The sequence below is a fragment of the Cryptotermes secundus genome, unplaced genomic scaffold (assembly GCF_002891405.2).
Source record: "Cryptotermes secundus unplaced genomic scaffold, Csec_1.0 scaffold239, whole genome shotgun sequence".
In the NCBI taxonomy this organism is placed as follows: Eukaryota; Metazoa; Arthropoda; class Insecta; order Blattodea; family Kalotermitidae; genus Cryptotermes; species Cryptotermes secundus.
In genome coordinates, this window is record NW_019734314.1 from 1,049,056 (window position 1) to 1,063,421 (window position 14,366).

Sequence of the window (14,366 nt, forward strand, 5' to 3'; positions counted from 1 at the left end):
CTTTGTAACGAGTCTGATGCAGCCTGCTGACATGCACAGGAACGTAACTATTTCAACTAACCTGTTTATGGAGAACAGGAACTGATTCTCCAATCCTTCCTTGAGTGACTGGGGTCACCAACATAGAAAGAAGGTCCCTATATCCCAGTCCAGGAAGCCCAGCTTTCACAAGTGCTTGGAAGAACTCGAGCATTGAATTTAATGCAGCACCTGCATGTGTAAGTCAGAGTTATAGAATGTAACATCAATGGGGCTTGAGATGACCTTTTAAAACATTAAGTCACAACATAAGTAACAGAAAGCTATACAAAGGGGGACCCAAAAATAACCGGAAACGACCTGTTGCACGTGCATGCTTTGTAGTTACGAGTTGTGTTGCTAGGTGGTGTTAGCTGGGGGTCTCCCGTGACTGTTAGTGAGCTGGCGTCAGTCTGAGTTAAGTGGTTTGTCTGTGGTGCTCTGTTGTGTGCGTTCCTGTTTCAACCCTTTGGCGATTAGTGAGATGGCCGACCAGAAGGAACAAAGAGTGTGCGTGAAATTTTGCTTTCTGTTAGGGAAAACTGCACTTCACTCTTCAAGTCGCGGCAAACATTCACGCGGTTTTCTCTTTGGTCATCTCCGAGCAAGCGAGGAACAAATTTTGCAGACACCCGTCTCATGTGCAAACCTTCGGTTAAAATTCGCTGGACCGTGCTCCATGAGATGTTCGTTTCCTCAGAAAGTTGGTCAATGGTCTTTCGACGATCTTCATCAATTTCACGCACACTCTTTGTTCCTTCTGGTCGGCCATCTCACTAATCGCCAAAGGGTTGAAACAGGAACGCACACAACAGAGCACCACAGACAAACCACTTAACTCAGACTGACGCCAGCTCACTAACAGTCGCGGGAGACCCCCAGCTAACACCACCTAGCAGCACAACTCGTAACTACAAAGCATGCGCGCGCAACAGGTCGTTTCCGGTTATTTTTGGGTCCCCCCTCATATTTAGCCTACTTTCCTTATTTTAAACAAAACAAACAAAAGCATATGAGATCGCCTAGCTGTCACTGTAAAGTAAAGTAAAGCTATCCCTGTAACAGGCCGTGAAGGCCCATAGGGTTGTGAGACACTGAGGGTCCCACATTATCTAGACAATCGGCTCATGGATGGTGGTAAGGTTGTCAGCCTTACGCGCTTTACTCCCCAGGAAAATTATTTAATTTATTCCTGGTACTCATTTCTGTTAGAGGCTGAGTAAACCCCAGGACCTCGTGCGGCTGGAAGGATTAGGTCAACTGAAAAATATCCAATGACCTCATCGGGACTTGAACTCGCGATCTTCCGGCTTGTAGCATAGGCCCTCAACCAACTACGCTACTGCGTGCCCCCAGCTGTCAGTGTATACCCCCTTATTGTCGAAAGGCAAGAACTTGGTAAACACATTCCTCTTTTATATCCACTCCCTCATATACCTTCATGGTGTAGTGTTTAATCAGTTAAGCACAGGGACAACTTTACTTTTTTACCTTTACAAAATGAAGATATGAAAGAAGTCATGCCAGAATGAATTTGAGGTTCTCACAGAGGTGGCTATGAAGAGTTCTCTCTTCTGGGACATAATACTGAGCAGTCAGGTGAAAGTCAAAAGATGTTTCCAGCTTAAATATTTATGAAAAAGATAATCAAGAGAAAATATTATTCCTGTTTGCTGTTAATAAATATGGCAGTAGCTCCATCTATATCCCTATTCTGCATATTTATATATTGTGACGTGGATGGTGCAACAGGAAGAAGGGGTCACGTGAACTCTGTGGTCTCACAAGTGACGTCACATACCCCCACTCCTTCTATCATTGTGCAGCGCTCAGTAAACACCCCACCCCCCTGCGGTTATGTAACATAGGCGCCACTGCAGCTGCTACGATAACAGGCCAGTAAACACTCTGATGTCCCTGCGGTGACGTAACAGGGGACACCACTGTTAACACGGGGCAACAGGGAACGGTATAAGAAGCCGGCTGAGTGGTGTGTGTGATTAGGAGTGACACAGTGTGGATAATGAAGTCGCCGAGAGCAGTGGAAGTAATTGTGATACTGCCGATGGCAGTAGTTGTGAAACTGTGAATTGTGTAAATGTAAGAGCGAGTGTTTAATAAATTCACTACATCCAATACAGCATGAAGTTATGTGTCGCGTTATATACCCAACTTGTAACAATATATTCTATAAACAAGAGAAAACACAGCACCTGTTTCAATAACCTGCATTCTTTTTTGTTTAACACTGCTGTTACAGCTGTCGGTTTTGCTAGTATTTTGATTCCAGGTCACATTTCATATCAAGGGCAGTGACTAAGCAGCAGGTTACCAACTATACATCAATTTTTCTCAATTTCTTTTCTCTGTCTAATATGTTTATAGTGTTGAATTATGGGCCACTGATATGAAGTTGTGAAGGGAAGCACAGGTAACCATTTATTCCACTTTATCACTTCTGTGATATCATGGCCAAAACTATTCTTTTTGTGGTAACTAATACGGTTGTAACCTAACCAAGGCACTGCATTTGCCTAGAGGGACAGAGAAAAACAATGAAAAACCTCAATCAGGGCAGCCAGTGTCACAAACAAAATGCAAACCAAGCACTTCCCAAATACAATTCCAAAGCATTAATGCTACATCAATGTGTTCAGTAAAACCAAGGAAACTGGCAACCGCAACGCAACCACAATTTCCGAGAATTGTTATCAGCCTGAGATGAATACATGTTACTGAATGGAGCAGTGCAAATTGAGGAAATGGCAATGCAATTTCCTCATTTGCATTGTTCTATTCAGTAACACGTGTCCAACTCAGGCTGATAACAGTTCTCAGAAATTGTGGTTGCGTTGCAGCTGCCAGTTTCCTTGCCCTTATTCTTCTTTCTTTAGTTTCTGCAGTCTGTTGTGTGTGTTAATATGTATAACAATGGAAAAAAGATGATCTCTAAGAAACTAAATACATTTCAAGATTTCTGGCAGGCACTAATCCAAAAACGCACCTTGTAACAATGGTGATTTGACTAGCGTGAGGATCTCTGGCAAGATTCCATCAGAAACACGAGCAAGAGCTGCAGAGTGCAACTGGGCTATTGAGGTCAGTAATGTTAGGGTCAGCTGTGCTATGTGGAGATCTGCTTCACTTAGCAGTGGAGCCAGCTCAGTGATAACCTGAAAGAATTTCAGTTAGGATGATTCATATAGGGCAATCAGTCAAAAGGGTGAAACAGAATTTTGTTACTCCTTACACACACTTTATGGTGCTCAAAAACATAATCCTTTCTTTACTGAACTACATATTATGAACAAAGACTTTGAAGCTGCCTTCATTCGTTTCATCTTTGTAGAAGTAAAAAAGAGATGATGATGACTAACTTCATGGAGCTGAGCCCTTCTTGAGAAGCCACCAATTGTGCAGATACTCAAGAACTTCCCAGCATTTTATGCAATCTGAAGGTTCATTACCATGTTCACAAGAGCCATCCACTGGTCCATATAATATGTCCAGGTCCGACGCCCTTGTGACATTTCATAACAAGCTTATTTTTTATGATGAGGAGTTTTTAGCCCCACACTCAACCCCCAAGCTGGAGGACCACCCCTTGTTGGCTGCCCACAACTGCTTATTCAATATATTCGCAGCTACCCTCCATATCTGGAGGCTGTCTCCTCCATCTGCAACCTGAGGATGTGCCATGCCATGGTGACAAGGGACCTACTTAAATGAAAAAGAGATTATATACTAGCTAACTCACTCAGCACATTCCTTTAAAAAAATCATGATTTTATATCTGATCTACTCTGAACTTTTTCATCTCTGACATATAGATCAGCCCCATTTTAAAACTCTCTGGTGCTGGGCCATGGCTCAGGTGGTTAGTCACAGGCTTCCCACTGCAACAGCTGTTTCACAGCCTCAGTCAACCATCTGTTCCACACCCATCTATTATTATCACCACCTGGAACCAGTACAATTGGCCAAACCGGGGCCAGTGTACCAAGTGGGCTCAGTCTTACCTTAACCTACAGCACATTTAAGGTGGTTGGGAAGGAGGGTTTAATACAAGGTTTCTTTTTTCTGCAACTTCAAATCCTATTCTTACCTTGAATGTACCTCACTTTGTATCTATAGTTACCACAGAACACAACTTATTATTTGCTGTTCTATGAATTCATTGCATGTCTTTCATCTTACATGTTTCATCTGTTTTTCAGACCTGAGGGGTTAATATTACATTTTCTAACCTAACTGTTCAAAGTCTCATGAAGATATATTCAATTGCTTTACACGATGAACTATTATTTAAAATACTTTTGCACATCAATGTTATTAGAACATACCCTGCACTAATATGGAATTTTTCTTTTGTTTATGCCCTCCTTGTACAGGGGATGGACAAAAATATGGAAACACCCAACAACAAACACATTACCGTGACTAATATGGTGTAGGACAACCTCTGGCTTGCAGTCTCCTTGGAATGGATAAATAGAGGTCCTGTATGATTTGCAAGGGAATCTTGTAACATTTTTCCTGCAAAACATTGGCAAGTTCTGTTATCGATGATGGCGGTGGATAGCGCACATGCAGATTGCTCTCAAAATAGACCATAAAGGCTCAATAATATTGATATCTGGCAATTGTGGGGGCCATGGCAGACGTGACAGTTCATCTTTGTGCTCGGAAAACCAGTTCTGGATGATGTGAGCTGTGTGAACATGGGCTTTGTCGTCTTGGTAAACGGCATCACCATTGGGGAACAAAGTTTGCACCATGGGATGGACCTGGTCATCCAAAATGGTCACATAGTCGTTGGCAGTGTTGTGCCCTTGCACGGTAATGGTGGGTCTGACAGAATACCACGAAATGGCTGCCCATACCATGGCTGAACCCCTGCCATGTTTCACTCTTGGCAGCAAACAATCTGGATCATAAGCTTGGGATGGCGTTCTCCAGACGTAAACAATATGAAGGTGGACTCATCCAACCAAATGACTGTCTTCCATTGCTCCACAGTCCAGGTTTTATGACTTCGGCACCACACTCTCCTTTTGCAGCATCTTGATCACTGATGAGTGGCTTTGGAATTGCAGCTCATCCAGAAATACCCTGCTTGTGGAGTTCCCTTCATACTGTTTTGGTGCCGACAGGGTTTGTGAGCATGACATTCAGTTCCGCAGTCACTTCTGCAGCTGCAGTCTTCTTACTTTTTGTCACAATCCTACGCAATGTTCGTCTGTCTCGATCACTCAACACACATTTCCGTCCACGCTGGTGTTTATCGGTTTTTCCAGTCCTCCAGTATGCAGTCATAATCTTGGACACTGTGCCTCGCAAAACACCAGAAACCTCAGCTACCTTGGTTATGAAAGCACCCACCATACAGGCTCCAACAATTTGCCTGCGTTCGAATTCTGTTAGCTCTGACATGATGTACTAAAAACTGCATAGAACGCTGTCTCAACAACAAATGAAGCTTGCAACGTATTGCGGAGGTTATACAGGTAGTGGTATTGGGCAGATACGACAGTGTCACCTACAAATGTCACTAAAATAAACGCTTCAATTCAGGTAAGCATTTCACATGGTGTTTCCATATTTTTGTCCATTCCGTTTTATTTTCTGTCTTTCTTCTTGTGCAAATAACCTTATACTAATTGTGTTACTGCTTTTTGTCAGATTTTTGCCTGTTCCAAGTATTTGCCTTAACTTCTTTATGAATTTCCTTCAGGAAGTATTTTAATTAATTAGTGAACTTACATTAGAAAGCATCACAATATGAACTCTAAGAGATACCTAAAAAACAGATCTAACATGAGAGACAGAAAGCAAATAAATAAGACTTCAGAATTTTAGTTTCTCACAGCAGTAACTGAGAAGAGTATTATCATTTGGGATGTAACAATGCACAGTTATTCCATCTTATCTTTAACTCAATTAAGATCAAAGAAAATGTTTTTTGGTCCCAGTCACTTTGCTCCAAAATCTTAACTTCTTACAATTATATTACATGGTTCAATTTACTTAATAACCAAACATAAAAAGCTAGCTATAAATTTAAAATATCACAAACACCATCTAACCTTATTGAGTAATTCTGTATTTAGGGCATTGCTGTAGTTGCGTACAAGCGTGTCCAACAAGGTTAGTGTGCTCAATTTTAGTGCACGTTGGTTCTTTCGAAGGAATGAACCTAGTATTGGCACTGCTTCACCCTGCAAATAAGATTCACAAAATTAAAGTCTCTGCAGTGAATCACTTCCTTACAATCTCATTCTACATTTTTCATACAGTCAATGAACAGATGATGTGAGGGATTAAAACGTGGGCCATGTTCAGGACAGCCTATACAGTTCTGTGCAGTGTCTGTTACATCTCAGTGCTTCTCCAGGCTGTGAGGAAGCTTCTGCACAGCGTTTTATGTTTCTAGGAAGATGAAAGTAAAAGTAAAATAAGTAAAGGTATCCCTGTCACAGGCTTCGGAGGCCCATAGGGTTGTGAGATGTCGAGGTTCCCACATTTTCTAGACAATCAGCTCATAGATGGTGGTAAGGTTGCCAGCCTTACATGCTACATGCCCTTTACCCCCAAGAACATTCCAAGAATATTACTGGTACTCATTTCTGTTAGAGGCTGAGTCGACCCCAGGGTCATAGTGAAGCTGGAAGGATTAGGTAAATTGAAAAAATCCAATGACCTCATTGGGACTTAAACCCGCGACCTTCTGGCTTGTAGCATAGTGCCTCAACCAACTATGCTATTGCGTGCCCTCAGAAGAGGGAAGTCCCATATAGAATTGTCTGTCACAGCTTTCTGGATACAATACTCATGTACTTCACATGCTAGAAAACACTAATTGAATTTTAACCTGCCATTGAAGGGGTTGAGCATCAATCATGAGAATAACAATGAACAAATGGCAAGAAAAATCTGGAAATCTCAAGTACACTTACCTACAATGTAATCATTCATCATGAATCTATGGCACTGAATATAGATTTGTTAGAAAGCTATCTCCAAGCCACACAGCTCACTTAGATATGCCAAAACGCACATTCAAACTAAGTATGTCATACATAAATGGATGCAATATGTAATATAACAAATTCTAGCTTAAGCTCTCAATTCAACCAAAGATGAACATCAACACTTACCAGAATTGGTCGCAGATCAATACGTAATGGTGAACCAGCTACTTTAGTAAGTGCCTTTACTGTAGTAAGTCTAGTGATCTCATTGCGAAGACGGTCCAAGAAGATGGGCAGACAAGTATGAAGTTCACCCTAAGAATAAAATAAATTAACTTCATATAAAGATGAACTTTGCTAGTAACCAATGAAATCACAAAAATAAATTACCTGTAGCATAAGAAAGCTTCACTGCAATGCCCCATTACTTAAAATAAAAAAGAACCCTCGATTTTGTAGAACTAAAAAATCTGATACAGAACACAGACAAATCTTGTAGTGTTACAGAAAGCTTACAGATTTAAAAACTGTCCTGCTGAGGATGTGACCAGAAATAAGTTTTAGCACTTCTTAGAATCAGCAACTTGAAACAAAAATATCCATTTCTCTACGAGATAATGAATGTGACATACTAGTATAGAAATCCCATTCAGTCAGTGCTTCAACAGTTGGTATGGATCTACAAATATAACCCAAAATGAAGGAGAAACTTATATCAAAGAGTATTAAATGGTGATTCAACTGTATTCAGAACATATTTTAAAACTGAACAAGTAAAGTTCTAATGCTCTAACTATGGAGACAAAGTGAGGGGAAGATTGTCTCTCTCTCTCTCACATTCTACCCTGTTCCTCCTCCACCATAGCTCTGATTTATATCACAAAAACTTTGTGTCCTAACAATGATTTCTTATATACTAAAAATTAGCCCATACTGTCAATTACACCAGTATGTATTTCATCTCAGCTCACTACTATAAGTTGAATTACCTGTAAGTAATCCCCAAGGTTACAGATGATCTGACCCATACAAGATATTGCCCGTTCCTTCACCTCCTGATCAATGTCTGCTGCCTTCAGACGAATTAATGTGCAACGATACAGTTCACCAGTAAATGGGGTGAAGTCAAAATTACTTGGTGTATCTAAACATATAAAGTAACATCACAATGAAACTGCACCAGAGAGTGGTTTATAATGAGGACTTTATTATGGTGACAAAATCCATTGTATCAATTTTTTAATGTTACACGTATGGAAAACCAAAACCAATGGACATCCATACTACATCATATGTGAGATATGGGGGCTTTAAAGCAGTACCAGTTGAAATCAACATCTTTGTGCTCACAAGAGTGTATCTTCACTTTCCAAAAATTTCTACTTAATTCAGCCATTTACAGTATTGGTGTTCTTTGTGTTCTCACATGAAGCATGGAATGCTACAAGATCTGATGTAAACAGCAACTGGAAGTAGACAAGCCTACCTCATTTTAGTTAATCATAGATAATTCTGACAGTAGAACCATCAGGTCTTAACCTAGCTCTACACCATTCTCTCAGTCTTCTTTCAAATGGCCACATATGATGTGTTTTCCACATAAAAACTGTATGCATCTGTCTTAACTTATGCCAAGTTATTCATGTTTTGTCTTACTTTGGACCATAGACTTTGTGTTCATTACATTTCTACCTCATACAAGAGTATAACTCACCTAGAGGACGTATGACCTTAACAAGCTGCTGTAGGACAAGCAGTGCCTCAGCAGTGATTTTATAAAAGCCATCTGCAACTGCTGTGATCACAGGTGGAACTAACACAGCCATGTGGCTATGAAACACTTCAGGTGGATGTGATGTTAGCAAACAGTACACAAAAGCCAATGTATCAATCTTCATGTTGCTGCTGGAGTTTTTATCACTGAAAGATAAAACATTTATTTAATAAAAAAACTGTGATTCTTGTAATAGTTGATGACAAATTTACAAACCAATAATTCTATAAAATTCTTCTGGAACAAACCTGTTTCTATAACATGCTAGCAGCTGTCTGCCAGTGAACTGAGTTTTTAAAATGATTAATTACAAAAATATGATTGCACTATAACATATTTTGCATATTAATGTCTCCAAATTTTGTCTGAAACATCACTCAAATTCAGAGAATAATACAAAGTTCAATCTAATCAAATTATGTCTAATTCCAATAATGGCCCATAAAAGAATGAGACAGCACATTTATTATCTCAATACTCTATATTTGGTCTCAGGCCTATTTTCATTTGATAATTTAATGAGAAACATGGAAGACTATGTCTTAAAATACTGTGGCATGGAAATCCATTGCTGGATAACCACAGCAAAACAATAGCCATTACTAGGTAATGGTCCGTAAACAGCAACAGCCTGCAATGATGGCTGCGCCTACAACAAAGGCACAGCAAGAGAGAAATGGTGTTTTCTGTGTGGTCCGTGCTGAGATGTTATAAGTAGAATGAGTTAGTGAGTGAGTTACAGGTCTGCTGCAGTCCAGTCCTTCTGAGCTGTTGCTGTTAGAAGCTGGCAGATGAGGCACAAGGTCAGTTTTGGAATCCAGAGGAAGGGGATTTTCCACCATTGGAAGCCATTACCAGAAAACTAGTGAAGATACAGCAGGCTGAGAAGACCTAGGTGTGTGCTGTGGTGAATTGCAGAGTGTGAATTAGCAGCTGCACTATGGTTACTTGTAGTTACTAGTTGTGTGTATAAGAATGCAATAAATTTGTGAAAATCCATCTATAGTCACTCCACAAAATTGTGATAATATAATCGCATCCAAAATCATAATCAGTATTAATTTTGTGACTGAATTTTAGAAACTTTGCAAAATTTCACTTTGGTCTGTTAAAGGATTCAGGAATTAAAGCACATAACTTCAGATGATAAATGCCTAAAAGTCAAATAAAGATTTTTTACTACAACTACTGGCTTCATGTTTTACAAAACATATCAAAACCTTTCACCCTTACATATATCGATTAGTCAGGTAATGTGGGCCCTGTAACACTGAACATGCAAGCTTCCTGAACTAGACCCATCAGAACAAAGCAAGGCAAAGGTATTTCATTCACCCGGTCATCTGTGGATTGGTGTCAACTTTTGCAGTGCTGGATTCAGATGCTTGATTTTTTCCACACTACATCCATGGATCAAACCAAAGTAAAATAAAATACAGGGCAGATATTCAGACTGACAGCAAACACCAAAGTTACTTAGGAAAGACCGAACACATAACAGTATCCAGTGAATGTCCCTCATTACAGTCTAATGATATTTCCTATCATCTGTCCACCAAAGGTATAAGGCAATGTTGTCTCTGTGCTAAATTCATTACATACCATGCCATAAAGACATGTGGGGGAGTGGAGGCATAACTCCACCATTCCTGACCCCAGCACTAGATGCAGATGAGTGTCTGTTTCATGTTTGTCACTTTACCCCCAAGAAAAAAGCACCTAGTAGCCACTGGGCAGGAGGTTGGGTGGGCCCCAAAGCTGCTTCGGATGCTATAGAGAATATAAAAATCTTGCTCCTACTGGGAATCAAACCATGGCCATCCAGCCCAGAGCCCACTGCTATACCAACTGAGCTATCTTGCCTCTGTATCATCCACCTGCCTGGCAAGTTGAAATCACTTCTTGGGTGGATGTAGACACCCCAATGATTGCAGTATTCTTGATGAAAGGAACATAATGAGAATGAGGACAGACAGAGTAGACCTAAATACTGGATATACTTTTAATGAAAGCTCTAATTACAGCAGGGCCACAAGTTTCAGTTTTGGCAAAGGTGACTCCTCCAATCTGTGAACAGGAAGATGTCTTAACCCCTGTTCATTATTAACAATTTTAACTGTTGATTACATTTTCCGAACATCACTTACTCATCTCACTTGAAGGCAGGTAAGTAAATACTGTAATATATGGCTTCAGAAACATTAGTACTAACCCTAGGGAGTACTGAATGCCTGGTATGAGAGCAGGGATATGATTAGTCAGGGCTCCAGGCAGCACAATGACCAGCTCCTTGAGGAGAGTGAAGCAGTCCTGTCGAGTCTTGATGCTCTTTTCCTTCATCTGGCTGTGTACAGCCTTCACAATGGCTGGCACCTGTGTCTGTAGCATACACACTGGTCCCTCTTCCTGGTCCATACAGTCTGGATCAAGACTCACACCAACAGACGGTCTTGTCTGTCTCAGGAGAGCCATGTATGCATGGAAAATATCTGACTTCACATTTTCCTCTCGTTCTGACAAATATAAAATAAGCTTATGATTTACATGGAATATCGCAAAGACATACATTTCTCTCAAACCATGCTAAAAACTCCATACAACAAAATTATGGATCACATGTATTACATTTATAATGTATATATATATAAAATTTATATACTACATATAATGTGTAAATTACAATTCTAAGCCTCTGCACTTTTGCTTTAATTGTGACTTACTGATTAAGATTCAGATAAAAATGCCCCTTTGTAAATTTCTGTTGAAAATTTGATTCAGCTGAATGCAATGAGGTAGTATGGCATGGGTATTCATGCCTATGGACTCTACCATGCAAATCCTTGATGAATACTGTGATAAAATTTCCCATTGACAAAATTTTGATCAAAGTATAATTTTCACAGAAAACATGATTAAATCTGAATGCAATGTAGCAACATGGCATGGATACCACAATGAAATTCCTGATAAACAGTGAGATGAAAATGTCTGTTGAAAAAAATTTCAGTGACGTAACAAAACAGTGTGGATATTTGTGCTTATGAACTCCAGCATGCAATTCATTGACTGAAAGAAAAAAATTTCCCTTGATAATATTTTGAGCAACACACAACTTTTGCAGAAAACATGATCAGAGATGGAAGCTGGAAAACAAACTGTAACTGCAAGCTTCTTTAAACAATGAACTTCAAGATTTTAGTGTGTATGTATGACTTTTTCAATTAGAAAGGTTTAGTTCTGCACTTCTTTTTGACACTACAATTGTGAATAAAACTGTGTAGATATTCGCTCTGTGTTCTTATTGTTATTCATATTATCCAACATTTTTGGCTATCTGACAACATTCTGGTCCAGTTTAGACCGGATAATCAGGGGTTTACAGTATTCAATTTCTTTCTCTAAATTTGTAATTTACACGTAGGGGACCATAACTTAAGCAAGTAAATACAGTATAAGGCAGAAGTAATGGCATGGGTAAAGTTATCTCTGCGCTTTTTTAGCACCACATTGTGAAGCTGTGTGGAAGTGGAGATCAGCTCCATGCATTCTTAATCTTGACATTAGATGGATGTGAAGTGGGAACCAAAAAGGCAACAGGTCTTTTTAGTTTATGGTGTTTACAGAATCACTAGTATAAATTTGGTGCAAACAACCAATGTAGTGAGAACCTGTTTTAATAAAAATTTTCAGCATATTATCAACTGCCAACGGAGCAGAATCACTTTCATCTGATTCTAATCTGATCTAATTCTAAATTCTCATGGACAACAGAATAATAACCAAGCGCACAGCTTCACCTTGGGAACTCTAATTCAAGGGGCTTCCAGATATGATACAAAATAAAAATGTCTAATTTTATTAAATGAAAGTCAAAGCCAAAAACAGAGGAATTTATGAAATACATGAAAATCTTTATGCTAAATTTTGCATTTTCAACACACAGGTGAGATGACATGAGGTTATATTTCTTGACTGATTAAGAAAATTATTATAATTTATTAATACTATTAATACATATAACACATATATTAATAAAATATGTAATCAATCAAGCAGAACAGTTGACAGTCACATCACAGACTTCATTACTTTATCAAGTTCTTCAGCCCATACCTTTAAACCTTGCAATAAGTGCTGGAGACAGTGCCCTGTAGAATTCACAGAGCAGTTCATGTCGGGTTGCTATGACAGCCTCCAGACATTTCGCAGCAGATCTTCTTACTTTCCAGCTCATGTCATCATCATCTGAATATTCGTCATTGTCATCATCATCAGCTTCTTCCTCAGTCTCCATTACAACTCCATCCTCACCTTCATCTCCCTCATCATCATAATTATAGTTGGGGTCATAGACAATGTAAGTCAGGCATAGCTCTGTAATCTACAATACATTGAGAATAAAACAGATCAGTGGTTCCCAAACTTTATGTAATGGCACACCTCAGCTTAGTGGACTTTAATCATGCCCTTCTCAATTCTATGCGTGCATGTGCATGTGCACATGATGTGTGCAAGTAGGATTTTCAGTTTTTCATTTTTTTCTTTTTAATTAACACACTTCAGTGTTATATCAATTAATATTTGTCCATATTTCATGAATGTTATGGTATTTTGAGAATTACATTCAATTCATTTTTACTATAAAATTTACCTACAACAGCCTTAATTCCCATAACTAGTCAAGCTCCTGTAGGGGCATGCACTCCACAATTTGGAAACCACTAACATAGGTAATGTGGTCTGTCTGCTATTGTGTATGGTTCTAAAATGCAATCTTTCACTCCAAACAGCATAAATGGAAAGCATCTGACCAAGTGTATAAGCTCAAACTGTAATGGTGCTGACATGTATCCAGAAGATGCCCATATTGAACTCTGGCTGACACAAACTGACAGAATTTTCATATTTTCCTCAGTATCTCTAGGCAAATGCCAGGACACTACCTCCAGTTATGTAACAATTGCTATTCCTTCCTTCATCCTTTACAAAGCATTATTCACTTATCACTAATTTATATGCTCCTCCTAAAATGGTTAGGGTAGTTATATCAAGAAGACTACTACTGATGGGGCACAGAGCTCGAACACAGAGAAGCACTACTTGCACACAAAATGTTGGTTCTGAAACATGGAATAGCATACAAAACAGCTCTGCTGTAATGTGATGTGATCATACTACATTATCACAGACCTTCACCCGATCTCTTAAAGAAAAGTGAAATCATTAGTATAAATGTAGTTAAGAGACAGTGTTTCACAGCACTTTACACATCAACAGGTGGGAATCTTTTTTTTCTCTCTTGGCCAGCACTGTGGCTTGTAAGCATACATTAGTCCAGGAACAAACAGAAAGGCTTAACAGTCTAATCAACAGTTTAATTTTTACATGCAAAATTGACTTTCATCAGACTTCTTTCCAAATTATATGAAATTTAAAATATGATTAGAGTCCCCTGATATGAGAGGTCTTAGAATCTTGGAACTTACTATAATATAACTACATATGCCCACTTTCAGTTTAACAAACATATCCAACAAATACACCTACACTAAAAGGTATCCAATTTAAAGAAATTCTTCTGAGAATAGATTGTGGGATTAATG

General features: G+C 39.1%; 1 protein-coding gene across 1 annotated transcript in view; it reads right to left on the reverse strand.

Annotated features, from left to right (window-relative positions):
- Positions 1-14,366, reverse strand: part of LOC111868527 (cullin-associated NEDD8-dissociated protein 1) — a 44,982-nt gene that overhangs the window by 14,146 nt on the left and 16,470 nt on the right. Inside the window, exons 7-14 of the mRNA XM_023859234.2 lie at positions 12,877-13,144; positions 10,976-11,276; positions 8,704-8,909; positions 7,979-8,133; positions 7,176-7,304; positions 6,105-6,236; positions 3,023-3,191; positions 62-210 (exon numbers count right to left, since the gene is read on the reverse strand). Of these exons, the coding sequence (XP_023715002.1) occupies positions 62-210; positions 3,023-3,191; positions 6,105-6,236; positions 7,176-7,304; positions 7,979-8,133; positions 8,704-8,909; positions 10,976-11,276; positions 12,877-13,144 (1,509 nt within the window). The remainder of the gene's footprint in view (positions 1-61; positions 211-3,022; positions 3,192-6,104; positions 6,237-7,175; positions 7,305-7,978; positions 8,134-8,703; positions 8,910-10,975; positions 11,277-12,876; positions 13,145-14,366) is intronic.